General features: G+C 46.8%; 1 protein-coding gene across 1 annotated transcript in view; it reads right to left on the reverse strand.

The window, feature by feature from the left end:
• Positions 1-2,549: 2,549 nt before the first annotated feature.
• Positions 2,550-18,676, reverse strand: part of LOC121846470 (stathmin-4-like) — a 29,654-nt gene continuing 13,527 nt past the window's right edge. The window contains exons 3-8 of the mRNA XM_042321406.1: positions 16,866-16,964; positions 16,461-16,666; positions 13,814-14,005; positions 8,968-9,219; positions 7,324-7,515; positions 2,550-4,186 (exon numbers count right to left, since the gene is read on the reverse strand). Coding sequence (XP_042177340.1) covers positions 4,088-4,186; positions 7,324-7,515; positions 8,968-9,219; positions 13,814-14,005; positions 16,461-16,666; positions 16,866-16,964 — 1,040 coding nt within the window. The 3' untranslated portion in view covers positions 2,550-4,087. The remainder of the gene's footprint in view (positions 4,187-7,323; positions 7,516-8,967; positions 9,220-13,813; positions 14,006-16,460; positions 16,667-16,865; positions 16,965-18,676) is intronic.

The following is an 18,676-nucleotide window of genomic DNA, read 5'->3' on the forward strand; positions in this document are numbered from 1 at the left end:
TCCCACTTAATGTGTTTCTGAATAAATTATATTATTTTGTTTCTAAATGTGTCATTAGTATTTATTATGCACTCTGGATGAGAGTGTCTGCTAAATGACCGACATGTAAACAACAGAGGACAGAGAAGTGAGATCACCTGGAGCTGTGAGTTCAGTCAACAACACAACACACATAACAACACACATAAAGACATAGCAAGTAAAATGTTCACATTCCCAGCAATACAGGGAACACATTTCCCACAATGCCACAATGAAGTCTGAGCACCCTATTCCCTATGTATTGCATTCCTTTTGACCCAGACCCCATAGGTCCAGACCCCCATTGACACAGACCCCCATTGACCCAGACCCCCATTGACCCAGACCCCTTTGACCCAGATCCCATAGGTCCAGACCCCCATTGACCCAGACCCCCATTGACCCAGACCCCATAGGTCCAGACCCCCATTGACCCAGACCCCCATTGACCCAGACCCCCATTGACCCAGACCCCTTTGACCCAGACCCCATAGGTCCAGACCCCCATTGACCCAGACCCCCATAGGGCTCTGGTAAAAAGTAGGACATTATGTACAGTCGTGGCCAAACGTTTTGAGAATGACACAAATATTACATTTCACAAAGTCTGCTGCCTCAGTTTGTATGATGGCAATTTGTATATACTCCAGAATGTTATGAAGAGTGATCAGATGCATTGCAATTAATTTCAAAGTCCCTCTTTGCCATGCAAATGAACTGAATCCCCCCCCAAAACAAAAATCGATTAAATTGAGATTTTGTGTCACTGTCCTAAACACAATAGCCCATAATGTCAAAGTGGAATTATGTTTTTAGAAATTGTACAAATTAATTCTAAATGAAAAGTTGAAATGTCTTATGTCAAGTATTCAACCCCTTTGTTACTTAATATTATTATCATTTAAAAAAACATTTTTTACTAGGCAAGTCAGTTAAGAACAAATTCTTATTTACAAGGACGGCCAACAGTGGGGTAACTATCTTGTTCAGGGGTAGAACGACAGATTTGTACCTTGTCAGCTCAGGGATTCGATCAAGCAACCTTTCAGTTACTGGCCCAACGCTCTAACCACTAGGCTACCTGCCGCACCAAGTTATGACAAGCCTAAATACGTTCTGGAGTAAAAAGAATATGCTTAAGTCACATAATAAGTTGCATGGACTCACTCTGTGTTCAATAATAGTGTTTAACATGATTTTTGTAATGACTATCTCATCTCTGTACCCCACAAGGTCCGTCAGTCAAGCAGTGCATTTCAAACACAGATTCAACCACAAAGACCAGGGCGGTTTTCCAATGCCTCGTGAAGGGCACCTATTGGTAGATGGGTAAAAAACAACAACACTTTGGATGGTGTATCAATACACCCAGTCACTACAAAGATACAGGCATCCTTCCTAACTCAGTTGCCAGAGAGGAAGGAAACCTCTCAGGGATTTCACCATGAGGCCAATGGGGACTTTAAAACAGTTACAGAGTTTAATGGCTGTCATAGGAGAAAACTGAGGATGAATAAACAGCATTGTAGTTACTCTCCAATACTAACCTAATTGACAGAGTGGCAAGGGAGACTGTACAGAATTTAAATATTCCAAAACATACATCCTGTTTGCAACAAGGTACTAAAGTAATACTGCAAAAAAATGTGGCAAAGCAAGTCACTTTTTGTCTTGAATACAAAGTGTTCTGTTTTGGGTCAAATCCACTAGAACACATCCCTGAGTACCACTCTCCATATTTCCAAGTATAGTGGTGGCTACATCATGTTATGGGTATGCTTGTAATCGTTAAGGACTGAGGAGTTTTTCAGGATCAAAAATAAATGTAATGGCACAGGCAAAATCCTAGATGAAAACCTGGTTCAGTCTGCTTTACACCAGTCACTGGGAGACTAATTCACCTTTCAGCAGGACAATAACCTAAAACACAAGGCCCAATCTACACTGTCGCTTACCAAGAAGACAGCGAATGTTCCTGAGTGGCCTAGTTACATTTTGGACTTAACTTGGCTTGAACATCTATGGCAAGACATGAAAATGGCTGTCTAGCAATGATCAACAACCAACTTGACAGAGCTTGAAGAATTTGTGCGAATATTGTACAATCCAGGTGTGCAAAGTTCTTAGAGACTTACACAGAAAGACTCACAGCTATAATCGATGCCAAAGTGGATTCAAACATTTAATGACTGTTTTGAATACTTACGTAAATGAGATATTTCTGTATGTCATTTTTAATACATTTGAGAGTATTTGAGACATATTTAGCCTTTTCCAATGACACAATCCAATCTTTTTACACAAATTATTTATCATTGACAGTGTTCCCCGGTAAATTCAAAATAGTGCATGAGTTGGTTACAGCATCCCGATAAAGCTGTAGGGAAAAACATATCACACTATAAATCATTTTGATGTGTAAGCGCCTGCAAGTGAAATACAGAGTGTGGATGTTGTTGAGTCAGCTAGTGGGATAGTGGGCTCTGAGGGTGTGTTCAGTCAGCTAGTGGGATAGTGGGCTCTGAGGGTGTGTTCAGTCAGCTAGTGGGATAGTGGGCTCTGAGGGTGTGTTCAGTCAGCTAGTGGGATAGTGGGCTCTGAGGGTGTGTTCAGTCAGCTAGTGGGATAGTGGGCTCTGAGGGTGTGTTCAGTCAGCTAGTGGGATAGTGGGCTCTGAGGGTGTGTTCAGTCAGCTAGTGGGATAGTGGGCTCTGAGGGTGTGTTCAGTCAGCTAGTGGGATAGTGGGCTCTGAGGGTGTGTTCAGTCAGCTAGTGGGATAGTGGGCTCTGAGGGTGTGTTCAGTCAGCTAGTGGGATAGTGGGCTCTGAGGGTGTGTTCAGTCAGCTAGTGGGATAGTGGGCTCTGAGGGTGTGTTCAGTCAGCTAGTGGGATAGTGGGCTCTGAGGGTGTGTTCAGTCAGCTAGTGGGATAGTGGGCTCTGAGGGTGTGTTCAGTCAGCTAGTGGGATAGTGGGCTCTGAGGGTGTGTTCAGTCAGCTAGTGGGATAGTGGGCTCTGAGGGTGTGTTCAGTCAGCTAGTGGGATAGTGGGCTCTGAGGGTGTGTTCAGTCAGCTAGTGGGATAGTGGTCTCTGAGGGTGTGTTCAGTCAGCTAGTGGGATAGTGGGCTCTGAGGGTGTGTTCAGTCAGCTAGTGGGATAGTGGGCTCTGAGGGTGTGTTCAGTCAGCTAGTGGGATAGTGGTCTCTGAGGGTGTGTTCAGTCAGCTAGTGGGATAGTGGGCTCTGAGGGTGTGTTCAGTCAGCTAGTGGGATAGTGGGCTCTGAGGGTGTGTTCAGTCAGCTAGTGGGATAGTGGGCTCTGAGGGTGTGTTCAGTCAGCTAGTGGGATAGTGGGCTCTGAGGGTGTGTTCAGTCAGCTAGTGGGATAGTGGGCTCTGAGGGTGTGTTCAGTCAGCTAGTGGGATAGTGGGCTCTGAGGGTGTGTTCAGTCAGCTAGTGGGATAGTGGGCTCTGAGGGTGTGTTCAGTCAGCCAGTGGGATAGTGGGCTCTGAGGGTGTGTTCAGTCAGCCAGTGGGATAGTGGGCTCTGAGGGTGTGTTCAGTCAGCTAGTGGGATAGTGGGCTCTGAGGGTGTGTTCAGTCAGCTAGTGGGATAGTGGGCTCTGAGGGTGTGTTCAGTCAGCTAGTGGGATAGTGGGCTCTGAGGGTGTGATCAGTCAGCTCTGGGATAATGGGCTCTGAGGGTGTGTTCAGTCAGCTAGTGGGATAGTGGGCTCTGAGGGTGTGGTACTGTATGTTTCGACGCTGACTGAGGCACCATATTGACAACCTACCACTCCACTGTGTTCCACCACAAACACCAGATTCACTCTGTCTGTCCCCACATAATTAACATCGTCATTAAAACATCCTTTCACACCCAGATCCACTCACACTCTGGTGCACTTTACATTGCCAGACAGACACGTCCTTGTCTCTTTTATTTCATCAAAATGTTTTTGTTGTGTGTTGTGGAATCCCAGTTTAGTTTTGTACACTTGTTCCAATTCGTTACGGTATACATTCTTAACATGAATATTGATTTCCTGTGTTCATAGTTCAGATTTTATTGACTCACAAAACCCACTCCCTCGCTCCACTCGTCTTCCAGCTGGCTTCCTCCTTCAGTTCTTTTTTTCTTCCTCACCTCTTCGCTGTGTTTTTTCTGCCACATGGAAAACAACAACAATATTTACATTTAGGAATCTATTAGCATTAAGGCGGTAAAACCCAGATATGAACAGAATAAAACAAATATCTCCCGAGGTTCTCAAGAGAGATACTCAACATGGGAATGACCAGCCAAAAACTTGGACAAGCTAAACACCAGAATGGGTTTAGTGTCTGTATAATTATGAGGTTTGAGATTTTAGACAGGAGGAATATATATACGCTAGATGAGAATTTGTGGTGATGCAAATTTTTTAGAGAGTTAGAATAGATTAACTAAAGGGAGACAGAAAGAGAGTAAGATAGAGAGGCACTAGAGAGACTAGGAGAGAGAGACACTAGACTAGAAGAGAGAGATACTAGAGAGACTAGGAGAGAGACACTAGACTAGGAGAGAGAGAGACACTAGAGAGACTAGGAGAGAGACACTAGAAAGACTAGGAGAGAGAGACACTAGACTAGGAGAGAGAGACACTAGACTAGGAGAGAGAGACACTAGACTAGGAGAGAGAGACACTAGAGAGACTAGGAGAGAGACACTAGAAAGACTAGGAGAGAGAGACACTAGACTAGGAGAGAGAGACACTAGACTAGGAGAGAGAGACACTAGAGAGACTAGGAGAGAGAGACACTAGAGAGACTAGGAGCGAAAGAGATAAACATCAATTTCTCCTGAGAGTGAGGGAGAAAGAAAGAGACCGAGAGAGACAGTGAGACAAACAGACAGCCTGTAGAGAGAATAAAGAGAAAGAGAGATATAGTAACTAAACCTTACATTAATAGAGATGAAGCGAGAGAGAGAGAGAGAGAGACAGAGAGAGAGAGAGAGAGAGAGAGAGAGAGAGAGAGAGAGAGAGAGAGAGAGAGACAGAGAGAGAGAGAGAGAGAGAGACAGAGAGAGAGAGAGAGAGAGAGAGAGACAGAGAGAGAGAGAGAGAGACAGAGAGAGAGAGAGAGAGAGAGACAGAGAGAGAGAGAGAGAGAGAGACAGAGAGAGAGAGAGAGAGAGAGAGACAGAGAGAGAGAGAGAGAGAGAGAGAGAGAGAGAGACAGAGAGAGAGAGAGACAGAGAGAGAGAGAGACAGAGACAGAGAGAGAGAGAGAGAGAGAGAGAGAGAGAGAGAGAGAGAGAGAGAGAGAGAGAGAGAGAGAGACAGAGAGAGAGAGAGAGAGAGAGAGAGAGAGAGAGAGAGAGAGAGAGAGAGAGAGAGAGAGAGAGAGAGAGAGAGAGAGACAGAGAGAGAGAGAGAGAGAGAGAGAGAGAGAGAGAGACAGAGAGAGAGAGAGAGAGAGAGACAGAGAGAGAGAGAGAGAGAGAGAGACCGAGAGAGAGAGAGACAGAGAGAGAGAGAGAGAGAGACAGAGAGAGAGAGAGAGAGAGAGAGACAGAGACAGAGACAGAGAGAGAGAGAGAGGGGGGAGGGAGGGCTAAGGAGAGAGGGAGACTAAAGAGAGAGGGAAACAGACTTAGGGAGTAGAAAGAGAGAGGGAGATTAAAGAGTGAGGGAAAATAAAGAGAAAGGGACACTAAAGAGAGCGAGAGAGAGACTAGAGAGAGGGAGACTAGAGAGAGAGAGAGACTAGAGAGAGGGAGACTAGAGAGAGAGAGACTAGAGAGAGAGAGACTAGAGAGAGGGAGACTAGAGAGAGGGAGACTAGAGAGAGACTAGAGAGAGAGACTAGAGAGATGGAGACTAGAGAGAGGGAGACTAGAGAGAGGGAGACTAGAGAGAGGGAGACTAGAGAGAGAGAGAGACTAGAGAGAGAGACTAGAGAGAGGGAGACTAGAGAGAGGGAGACTAGAGAGAGGGAGAGTAGAGAGAGGGACTAGAGAGAGAGAGACTAGAGAGAGAGAGACTAGAGAGAGGGAGACTAGAGAGAGGTAGACTAAAGTGAGAGGGTCTAAAGGAAAGAGGGTGACTAAAGTCAGAAGGAGATTAAAAAGAGAGGAGACTAAAGAGAGGAAGATTAAAGTGAGACAAGACTAAAGAGAGGAGACTAAAGAGAGAAAGACTAAAGAGGGAAAGAGGAAATTAAAGAGAGAGGGAGACTAAAGAGAGGTGGAAATTAAAGAGAGAGGGAGACTAAAGAGAGAGAGAGACTAAAGAGGGAGACTAAAGACAGAGGGAGATTAAAAAGAGAGAGAAAGAGACACTAGAGAGAGATAGACTAAAGACAGAGGAAGATTAAAGAGAGAGGAGACTAAAGAGAGAGGAGACTAAAGTAAGAGGGAGATTAAAGAGGGAAAGAGGAAGGTCAAAGAGAAAGGGAGATTAAAGAGTGAGGGAGATTAAATAGTGAGCGAGACTGAAGAGTAAGAGTGCCTATTGAGCGAGGGAGACTAAAGAGAGACGGAGAGTAAAGAGATCGAGACTAAAGAGAGAGGGAGACTAAAGAGAGAGGGAGATTAAAGAGAGGGGGAGATTAAAGAGAGAGGGAGATTAAAGAGAGAGGGAGACTAAAGAGAGAGGGAGATTAAAGAGAGAGGGAGACTAAATAGAGAGGGAGATTAAAGAGAGAGGGAGACTAAAGAGAGAAGGAGACTAAAGAGAGAGGGAGACTAAAGAGAGAGGTAGACTAAAGAGAGAGGTAGACTAAAGAGAGAGGTAGACTAAAGAGAGAGCAAGATTAAAGAGAGAGGGAGACTAAAGAGAGAGGGAGATTAAAGAGAGAGGGAGACTAAATAGAGAGGGAGACTAAAGAGAGAGGGAGACTAAAGAGAGAGCGAGACTAAAGAGAGTTAGGAGAAAGATATAGAGATATATAGAAATAGAGAGTGATAGAGACGGGAGGGAGAGAGACAAACTCAAGAATAAGAAAGGAGAGGTAAACGTTACTTCTCCTAGAGAAAAGACTATAGAGAGAGAGACAGAGAGGCTAGAGGGAGACTAGAGAGAGAGTGAGAGACTATAGAGAGAGAGACAGAGAGGCTAGAGGGAGACTAGAGAGAGAGTGAGAGACTATAGAGAGAGAGACAGAGAGGCTAGAGGGAGACTAGAGAGAGAGTGAGAGACTATAGAGAGAGAGACAGAGAGGCTAGAGGGAGACTAGAGAGAGAGTGAGAGACTATAGAGAGAGAGACAGAGAGGCTAGAGGGAAAGAGAAAGAAACTCGAGAGAAAGAAAGCATCACCTTGTCTTGCAGTCGTTCCAACATGGCCGCCAGTAGAGCCTCTCTGTTCTCCTTGTTGGCCTCCATCTTCTGCTCCAGCTTCTCCTTGGAGTTCTTGATGAAGTTGTTGTTCTCCTCTAAGGCCTTCTGAATCACCTCTCTCTCGTGCTCTCTCTTCTCTGCCAGGTGCTTCAGCAACTCAGCCTCCTGGCACTAGAGGGCGGTGTGAGGAGAGTATCAGGAGCAGGATACAAACAGACATGGATTATGGTGAGTGTGTTTGTGCGTATTGAGTGTACGTGCATGATTATGTGTGTGTGTGTCTTCCCTGCCTCATCGTCCTCCTCATCTTCCTCTTCTCCTCTACCTCCTCCCCATCTCCTAGTGTCTCCTCTACCTCCTCCCTGTCTCCTACTGTCTCCTCTCCTCCTCCCTGTCTCCTAGTGTCTCCTCGCCTCCTCCCTGTCTCCTAGTGTCTCCTCTCCCTCCTCCATGTCTCCTAGTGTCACCTCTACCTCCTCCCTGTCTCCTAGTGTCTCCTCTACCTCCTCCCTGTCTCCTAGTGTCTCCTCTCCTCCTCCCTATCTCCTAGTGTCTCCTCTCCTCCTCCCTATCTCCTAGTGTCTCCTCTATCTCCTACCTGTCTCCAAGTGTCTCCTCTCCTCCTCCCCATCTCCTAGTGTCTCTTCCGTTCTGTCTCCTTGTGTGTCTCCTCTCCTCCTCCCTGTCTCCATGTGTGTCTCCTCTACTCCTCCCTGTCTCCTAGCGTCTCCTCCCCTCCTCCCTGTCTCCTAGTGTCTCCTCTCCCCTCCCTGTCCTCCTCACCTTCCTCCTCTCCTCTCCTCCCTGTCCTCCTCTCCTCTCCTCCCTGTCCTCCTCACCTTCCTCCTCTCCTCCTCCCTGTCCTCCTCACCTTCCTCCTCTCCTCCCTGTCCTCCTCACCTTCCTCCTCTCCTCTCCTCCCTGTCCTCCCCACCTTCCTCCTCTCCTCTCCTCACTGTCCTCCTCAACTTCGTCCTCTCCTCCCTGTCCTCCTCACCTTCCTCCTCTCCTCTCCTCCCTGTCCTCCTCACCTTCCTACTCTCCTCTCCTCCCTGTCCTCCTCACCTTCCTACTCTCCTCTCTTCCCTGTCCTCCTCACCTTCCTACTCTCCTCTCCTCCCTGTCCTCCTCACCTTCCTCCTCTCCTCTCCCCCCCCTGTCCTCCTCACCTTCCTCCTCTCCTCTCCCCCTGTCCTCCTCACCTTCCTACTCTCCTCTCCTCACTGTCCTCCTCAACTTCGTCCTCTCCTCCCTGTCCTCCTCACCTTCCTCCTCTCCTCTCCTCCCTGTCCTCCTCACCTTCCTCCTCTCCTCCCTACCTTCCTCCTCTCCTCTCCTCCCTGTCTCCAAGTGTCTCCTCTCCTCCCTGTCCTCCTCACCTTCCTACTCTCCTCCCCCTGCCTGTCCTCCTCACCTTCCTACTCTCTCCTCTCCTCCCTGTCCTCCTCACCTTCCTCCTCTCCTCTCCTCCCCTCCCTGTCCTCCTCACCTTCCTCCTCTCCTCTCCTCCCTGTCCTCCTCACCTTCCTACTCTCCTCTCCTCCCTGTCCTCCTCACCTTCCTCCTCTCCCCCTCCCTGTCCTCCTCACCTTCCTCCTCTCCTCTGCTCCCTGTCCTCCTCACCTTCCTCCTCTCCTCTGCAGCCTCTAGTTTCTTCTGGATCTCCTCCATGGAGAGTTCTCTGCGTTGGGGCATGGTAGCGTTGAACTCTGGGACGCCATCAAATGACGGAGGCTTCAAGATGACCTCGAAGGCCTGGCCCGAAGAACGCTTGTTCAACTCTATCACCTCTACGTCCTTTATCACACACCAGCCCAGATCCACCACATCTGCCAAGGCTAGTACCTTTTTCCTCACCTCTTCTGCATGTTTGTCCTGCCACACAGGAAAGCAACAACAATATTTACATTCAGGTATCTATTAGCATTAATTCGGTAAAACCCAGACGGAAAAACAGTATGAAACAAAAACTCCTCAATCAAGATGGAAATGATCTGACAGAAACAAAAATAATGTTAGGTGTCTGTATAATATTCATTCATTCAAATGTTTTTGAAAGTGTAAAAAAATTCTAATTTAGAGAGACTGGTAAGTGGAAGAGAGAGGGAGATGAAAGAAAGAGTTTGATAAATAAAGAGCTCCTATTGGATAAATGAAAGTGACCGCCCCCTTTCTAATTTTCACTATTTTGCATATTAAAAAAAATATATATAAATTAATTTCACCTTTATTTAACCAGGTAAGCTAGTTGAGAACACCTTTATTTAACCAGGTAAGCTAGTTGAGAACACCTTTATTTAACCAGGTAGGCTAGTTGAGAACACCTTTATTTAACCAGGTAGGCTAGTTGAGAACACCTTTATTTAACCAGGTAGGCTAGTTGAGAACACCTTTATTTAACCAGGTAGGCTAGTTGAGAACACCTTTATTTAACCAGGTAGGCCAGTTGAGAACACCTTTATTTAACCAGGTAGGCCAGTTGAGAACACCTTTATTTAACCAGGTAGGCTAGTTGAGAACACCTTTATTTAACCAGGTAGGCTAGTTGAGAACACCTTTATTTAACCAGGTAGGCCAGTTGAGAACACCTTTATTTAACCAGGTAGGCTAGTTGAGAACACCTTTATTTAACCAGGTAGGCTAGTTGAGAACACCTTTATTTAACCAGGTAGGCCAGTTGAGAACACCTTTATTTAACCAGGTAGGCTAGTTGAGAACACCTTTATTTAACCAGGTAGGCTAGTTGAGAACAAGTTCTCATTTACAACTGCGACCTGGCCAAGATAAAGCAAAGCAGTGTGACACAAACAACAACACAGAGTTACACATGGAATAAAAAAAAACATACAGTCAATAATACAATTGAAAAAGTCTATGTACAGTGTGTGCAAATGAGGTAAGATAAGGGAGGTAAGGCAATAAATAGGCCATAGTGGCAAAATAATTACAATATAGCATTAAATACTGGAGTGATAGATGTGCAGAAGATGAGTGTGCAAGTAGAGATACTGGGGTGCAAAGGAGCAAAATAAATCAAATAAATAACACTATGGGGATGAGGTAGTTGGATGGACTGTTTACAGATGGGCTATGTAAAGGTGCAGTGATCTATGAGCTGCTCTGACAGCTGATGCTTAAAGCTAGTGAGGGAGATATGAGTCTCCAGCTTCAGTGATTTTTGCAGTTCGTTCCAGTCATTGGCAGCAGAGAACTGGAAGGAAAGACAGCCAAAGGAGGAATTGGGGGTGACCAGTGAGATATACCTGCTGGAGCGTGTGCTATGGGTGGGTGCTGCTATGGTGACCAGTGAGCTGCGATAAGGCGGGGCTTTAACTAGCAGAGACTTATAGATGACCTGGAGCCAGTTGGTTTGGCGACGAATATGAAGCGAGGGCCATCCAACGAGAGCAGACTGGTCGCAGTGGTGGGTAGCATATGGGGCTTTGGTGACAAAACGGATGGCACTGTGATTGACTGCATCCAATTTGCTGAGTAGTGTTGGAGGCTATTTTGTAAATGACATCGCCGAAGTCAAGGATCGTTAGGATGGTCCGTTTTACAAGGGTATGATTGGCAGCATGAGTGAAGGATGCTTTGTTGCAAAATAGGAACCCGATTCTAGATTTAATTTTGAATTGGAGATGCTTAATGTGAGTCTGGAAGGAGAGTTTACAGTCTAACCAGACACCTAGGTATTTGTAGTTGTTCACATATTCTAAGTCAGAACCGTCCAGAGTAGTGATGCTGGACGGGCGGGCAGGTGCAGGCAGTGATTGGTTGAAGAGCATGCATTTAGTTTTACTTGCATTTAAGAGCAGTTGGAGGCCACAGGAGAGTTGTATGGCATTGAAGCTCGTCTGGAGGTTAGTTAACACAGTGTCCAAAGAAGGGCCAGAAGTATACAGAATGGTGTCGTGAATCAGAGAATCACCAGCAGCAAGAGTGACATCATTGATGTATACAGAGAAAAAAGTCAACCCGAGGATTGAACCCTGTGTTACCCACATAGAGACTGCCAGAAGTCTGGACAACAGGCCCTCCGATTTGACACAATGATCTCTGAGAAGTAGTTCGTGAACCAGGCGAGGCAGTCATTTGAGAAACCAAGGCTGTTGAGTCTGCCAATAAGAATGTGGTGATTGACAGAGTCGAAAGCCTTGGCCAGGTCGATGAATACAACTGCACAGTACTGTCTCTTATCGATGGCGGTTATGATGTCGTTTAGGACCTTGAGCGTGGCTGAGGTGCACCCATGACCAGCTCGGAAACCAGATTGCATAGCGGAGAAGGTATGGTGCTATTTGAAATGGTCGATGATCTGTTTGTTATCTTGGCTTTCGAAGACCTTCGAAAGGCAGGGCAGGATAGATATAGGTCTGTAGCAGTTTGAGTCTAGAGTGTCTCCCTTTTGAAGAGGGGGATGACCGCGGCAGCTTTCCAATCTTTGGGGATCTCAGAAGATACGAAAGAGAGGTTGAACAGGCTAGTGATAGGGGTTGCAACCATTACGGCGGATCATTTTTGAAAGCGAGGGTCCAGATTATCTAGCCCGGCTGATTTGTCGGGGTCCAGATTTTGCCGCTCTTTCAGAACATCAGCTATCTGGATATGGGTGAAGGAGAAATGGGGGAGGCTTGGGAAAGTTGCTGTGGGTGGTGCAGGACTGTTGACTGGGGTAGGGGTAGCCAGGTGGAAAGCATGACCAGCCGTAGAAAAATGCTTCTTGAAATTCTCAATTATCGCTGATTTATCGGTGGTGACAATATTTCCTAGCCTCAGTGCAGTGGGCAACTGGGAGGTGATGCTCTTATTCTCCATGGACTTTACAGCGTCCCAGAACTTTTTTGAGTTTGTGCTAAAGGGCGCAAATTTCTGTTTGAAAAAGCTAGCCTTTGCTTTCCTAAATGCCTGTGTATATTGGTTCCTAACTTCTCTGAAAAGTTGCATATTGCTGGGGCTATTCGATGCTAATGCAGAACGCCACAGGATGTTTTTGTGCTGGTCAAGGGCAAACAGGTCTGGAGTGAACCAAGGGCTATATCTGTTCCTGGTTCTACATTTTTTGTACGTGACCTGCTTATTTAAGATGGTGAGGAAAGCACTTTTAAAGAACATCCAGGCAACATCTACTGACGGGATGAGGTCAATATCCTTCCAGGATACCCCGGCCAGGTCGATTAGAAAGGCCTGCTGAAGTGTTTTAGGGAGGGTTTGACAGTGATGAGGGTTGTCGTTTGACCCATTACGGACGCAGGCAATGAGGCAGTGATCGCTGATATCCTGGTTGACAAAGGCAGAGGTGTATTTGGAGGGCGAGTTAGTTAGGATGATATCTATGAGGGTGCCCATGGTTACGCATTTGGGGTTGTACCTGGTAGGTTCATTGATAATTTGTGTGAGATTGAGGGCATCACACTTAGATTGTAGGATGGCTGGGGTGTTAAGCATATCCCAGTTTAGGTCGCCTAGCAGCACGAGCTCTGAAGATAGATGGGGGCAATCAGTTCACATATGGTGTCCAGAGCACAGCTCGGGGCAGAAGGGGGTCTATAACAAGCGGCAACGGTGAGAGACTTGTTTTTAGAGAGGTGGATTTTTAAAAGTAGAAGCTCAAATTGTTTGGGCACAGACCTGGATAGTAAGACAGAACTCTGCAGGCTATCTCTGCAGTAGATTGCAACTCCGCAGAGTGTGGTGTGCAACTCCAACATCCGGGTTGGCAGAGTGTGCTAAGGCAATGAAAAAAACAAACTTAGGGAGGAGGCTTCTAATGTTAACATGCATGAAACCAAGGCTTGTACAGTTACAGAAGTCAACAAGTGCCTTGGGAATGGGAGTGGAACTAGGCACTGTAGGGCATGGATGAACCTGTACATCACCAGAGCAACAGAGGAGGAGTAGGATAAGGGTACGGCTAAAGGCTATAACAACTGGTCGTCTAGTTCGTTCGGAACAGAGAGTAAAAGGAGCATGTTTCTGGGCACGGTAGAATAGATTCAAGGCATAATGTACAGACAAAGGTATGGTAGGATGTGAGTGACGATGAGAGAGCTATTGTTATTTGTAAACTCAGGTTCCCTTTATCTAATATTAGGTTTTGGTTGAAGATCTGATAACATTCAGTGTTTAAAATGTGCAAAAATAGAGAAAATCAGAAAGGGAGCAAATACTTTTTCAAGGCACTGTAAATAAAATAGAGGGAGGGAGACTAGAGAGAGAGAAAGAGACTAGAGAGAGACAGAGACTAGAGAGAGAGAGAGAGACTAGAGAGAGACAGAGACTAGAGAGAGAGAGAGAGAGAGAGAGAGAGAGAGAGAGAAAGAGAGTAGAAAGAGACTAGAGAGAGAAACTCAAGATAAATAAATAAGGAAGACAGACAGACAGACAGACAGACAGACAGACAGACAGACAGACAGACAGACAGACAGACAGACTGAAGAGAAAGAGCGTGACCGTGGCGAAACATCACCTTCTCCTGCAGTCGTTCCAACATGGCCGCCAGTAGAGCCTCTCTGTTCTCCTTGTTGGCCTCCATCTTCTGCTCCAGCTTCTCCTTGGAGTTCTTGATGAAGTTGTTGTTCTCCTGTAAGGCCTTCTGAATCACCTCTCTCTCGTGCTCTCTCTTCTCTGCCAGGTGCTTCAGCAGCTCAGCCTCCTGGCACTAGAGGGCGGTGTGAGCAGTGGTGTCAGGATATAGACAGGTGTGTGTTTGTACCATAGAGATACTTAGAGGATGCAACATCTGTCCCATTATGGTGCCTGGGATCATGGGCAGCTCCATTGAGGACCATATATCCAAGTCAATGTTCTTCTTCTACTTCTATGAATTAGTAAATAAACGGAACCTTCCTTAACCAATAGGAAGTCCCGCTTCAAATTGGTGAAAGTCCTCAATGGCGCTGCCCATGCTAAAAACGGGCTTTTGAGAGTCCTCTAGTGCTGTGGTTAGTGTGTGTATGTATCTCTACTCCTCCCTATCCTCCTCACCTTCCTCCTCTCCTCTAGTGCTATGGTTAGTGTGTGTATCTCTACTCCTCCCTGTCTCCTAGTGTCTCCTCTCCTCTAGTGCTATGGTTAGTGTGTGTATGTATCTCTACTCCTCCCTGTCCTCCTCACCTTCCTCCTCTCCTCTAGTGCTATGGTTAGTGTGTGTATCTCTACTCCTCCCTGTCTCCTAGTGTCTCCTCTCCTCTAGTGCTATGGTTAGTGTGTGTATGTATCTCTACTCCTCCCTGTCTCCTAGTGTCTCCTCTCCTCTAGTGCTATGATTAGTGTATGTATCTCTACTCCTCCCTGTCTCCTAGTGTCTCCTCTCCTCTAGTGCTATGGTTAGTGTGTGTATGTATCTCTACTCCTCCCTATCCTCCTCACCTTCCTCCTCTCCTCTAGTGCTATGGTTAGTGTGTGTATCTCTACTCCTCCCTGTCCTCCTCACCTTCCTCCTCTCCTCTAGTGCTATGGTTAGTGTGTGTATGTATCTCTACTCCTCCCTGTCTCCTAGTGTCTCCTCTCCTCTAGTGCTATGGTTAGTGTATGTATCTCTACTCCTCCCTGTCTCCTAGTGTCTCCTCTCCTCTAGTGCTATGGTTAGTGTGTGTATCTCTACTCCTCCCTGTCTCCTAGTGTCTCCTCTCCTCTAGTGCTATGGTTAGTGTGTGTATGTATCTCTACTCCTCCCTGTCTCCTAGTGTCTCCTCTCCTCTAGTGCTATGATTAGTGTATGTATCTCTACTCCTCCCTGTCTCCTAGTGTCTCCTCTCCTCTAGTGCTATGGTTAGTGTGTGTATGTATCTCTACTCCTCCCTATCCTCCTCACCTTCCTCCTCTCCTCTAGTGCTATGGTTAGTGTATGTATCTCTACTCCTCCCTGTCTCCTAGTGTCTCCTCTCCTCTAGTGCTATGGTTAGTGTATGTATCTCTACTCCTCCCTGTCTCCTAGTGTCTCCTCTCCTCTAGTGCTATGGTTAATGTGTGTATCTCTACTCCTCCCTGTCCTCCTCACCTTCCTCCTCTCCTCTAGTGCTATGGTTAGTGTGTGTGTATCTCTACTCCTCCCTGTCTCCTAGTGTCTCCTCTCCTCTAGTGCTATGGTTAGTGTGTGTATGTATCTCTACTCCTCCCTGTCCTCCTCACCTTCCTCCTCTCCTCTAGTGCTATGGTTAGTGTGTGTATGTATCTCTACTCCTCCCTGTCTCCTAGTGTCTCCTCTCCTCTATCGCTATGGTGAGTGTGTGTATGTATCTCTACTCCTCCCTGTCCTCCTCACCTTCCTCCTCTCCTCTCCTCCCTGTCCTCCTCACCTTCCTCCTCTCCCCCTCCCTGTCTTTCTCACCTTCCTCCTCTCCTCTCCTCCCTGTCCTCCTCACCTTCCTCCTCTCCCCCTCCCTGTCCTCCCTACCTTCCTCCTCTCCTCTCCTCCCTGTCCTCCTCACCTTCCTCCTCTCCCCCTCCCTGTCCTCCTCACCTTCCTCCTCTCCTCTCCTCCCTGTCCTCCTCACCTTCCTCCTCTCCCCCTCCCTCCCCCTCCTCACCTTCCTCCTCTCCTCCCTCCCTACCTTCCTCCTCTCCTCTCCTCCCTGTCTCCTAGTGTCTCATCTCCTCCCTGTCCTCCTCACCTTCCTCCCTCCCCCTCCCTGTCCTCCTCACCTTCCTACTCACCTCTCCTCCCTGTCCTCCTCACCTTCCTACTCACCTCTCCTCCCTGTCCTCCTCACCTTCCTCCTCTCCCCCTCCCTACCCTCCTCACCTTCCTCCTCTCCTCCCTCCCTACCTTCCTCCTCTCCTCTCCTCCCTGTCTCCTAGTGTCTCATCTCCTCCCTGTCCTCCTCACCTTCCTCCTCTCCCCCTCCCTGTCCTCCTCACCTTCCTACTCACCTCTCCTCCCTGTCCTCCTCACCTTCCTACTCACCTCTCCTCCCTGTCCTCCTCACCTTCATACTCTCCTCTCCTCCCTGTCCTCCTCACCTTCCTCCTCTCCTCCCTACCTTCCTCCTCTCCTCTCCTCCCTGTCTTCCTCACCTTCCTCCTCTCCCCCTCCCTGTCCTCCCCACCTTCCTCCTCTCCTCTCCTCCCTGTCCTCCTCACCTTCCTCCTATCCTCCTCCCTGTCCTCCTCACCTTCCTCCTCTCCTCTGCAGCCTCTAGTTTCTTCTGGATCTCCTCCATGGAGAGTTCTCTGCGTTGGGGCATGGTAGCGTTGAACTCTGGGACGCCATCAAATGACGGAGGCTTCAGGATGACCTCGAAGGCCTGGCCCGAAGAACGCTTGTTCAACTCTATCACCTCCACGTCCTTTATCACACACCAGCCCAGATCCACCGCATCTGGGAATGGGACAGGAGCTTTAAAACACAACCTTCAGACAACAAGATAGCTCACATGTTTCTACATATTGTGCAAATATATTTCTTTCTTCAATGCGTCTTCTTTTCTATTTCGTTTCTACCTGAATATGTTGTACTAATGTATGAAACGTCAGGAAGGTACAACTTATAAATGAACTTTATGAATGTGTGGTTTTACCTTCTGCTTTGTATGTGGGTTTACAGTCGATGGTCTGAGGGTTGATGCAGGAGCAGAACAGAGACACTAGGGGGAGCTCTTTCAACTTCTCTCTGTACACTGCAGGGGAAACACACATATAGTTATATATACAGGGCCTTCATACATATATATATATATATATATATATATATATATATAAATACAGGGCCTTCATACATATATATATATATATACAGGGCCTCCTCTGATCACAGATAAATGCAGGGCCTTCATCTCCTCTCTGATCACAGATAAATACAGGGCCTCCTCTGATCACAGATAAATACAGGGTCTTCATCTCCTCTCTGATCACAGATAAATACAGGGCCTTCATCTCCTCTCTGATCACAGATAAATACAGGGTCTTCATCTCCTCTCTGATCACAGATAAATACAGGGCCTTCATCTCCTCTCTGATCACAGATAAATACAGGGTCTTCATCTCCTCTCTGATCACAGATAAATACAGGGCCTTCATCTCCTCTCTGATCACAGATAAATACAGGGCCTTCATCTCCTCTCTGATCACAGATAAATACAGGGCCTTCATCTCCTCTCTGATCACAGAGAAATACAGGGTCTTCATCTCCTCTCTGATCACAGATAAATACAGGGCCTTCGTCTCCTCTCTGATCACAGATAAATACAGGGTCTTCATCTCCTCTCTGATCACAGAGAAATACAGGGTCTTCATCTCCTCTCTGATCACAGATAAATACAGGGCCTTCATCTCCTCTCTGATCACAGATAAATACAGGGCCTTCATCTCCTCTCTGATCACAGATAAATACAGGGCCTTCATCTCCTCTCTGATCACAGATAAATACAGGGCCTTCATCTCCTCTCTGATCACAGATAAATACAGGGTCTTCATCTCCTCTCTGATCACAGATAAATACAGGGCCTTCATCTCCTCTCTGATCACAGATAAATACAGGGTCTTCATCTCCTCTCTGATCACAGAGAAATACAGGGTCTTCATCTCCTCTCTGATCACAGAGAAATACAGGGTCTTCATCTCCTCTCTGATCACAGAGAAATACAGGGTCTTCATCTCCTCTCTGATCACAGAGAAATACAGGGCCTTCATCTCCTCTCTGATCACAGATAAATGCAGGGCCTTCATCTCCTCTCTGATCACAGATAAATACAGGGCCTTCATCTCCTCTCTGATCACAGATAAATACAGGGTCTTCATCTCCTCTCTGATCACAGATGAATACAGGGTCTTCATCTCCTCTCTGATCACAGATAAATACAGGGCCTTCATCTCCTCTCTGATCACAGATAAATACAGGGTCTTCATCTCCTCTCTGATCACAGATAAATGCAGGGTCTTCATCTCCTCTCTGATCACAGATAAATACAGGGCCTTCATCTCCTCTCTGATCACAGATAAATACAGGGCCTTCATCTCCTCTCTGATCACAGATAAATACAGGGCCTTCATCTCCTCTCTGATCACAGATAAATACAGGGCCTTCATCTCCTCTCTGATCACAGATATATACAGGGCCTTCATCTCCTCTCTGATCACAGATAAATACAGGGTCTTCATCTCCTCTCTGATCACAGATAAATACAGGGTCTTCATCTCCTCTCTGATCACAGATAAATACAGGGTCTTCATCTCCTCTCTGATCACAGATAAATACAGGGCCTTCATCTCCTCTCTGATCACAGATAAATACAGGGTCTTCATCTCCTCTCTGATCACAGATAAATACAGGGTCTTCATCTCCTCTCTGATCACAGATAAATACAGGGTCTTCATCTCCTCTCTGATCACA

The sequence above is a fragment of the Oncorhynchus tshawytscha genome, linkage group LG05, assembly GCF_018296145.1.
Source record: "Oncorhynchus tshawytscha isolate Ot180627B linkage group LG05, Otsh_v2.0, whole genome shotgun sequence".
Taxonomy (NCBI): Eukaryota; Metazoa; Chordata; class Actinopteri; order Salmoniformes; family Salmonidae; genus Oncorhynchus; species Oncorhynchus tshawytscha.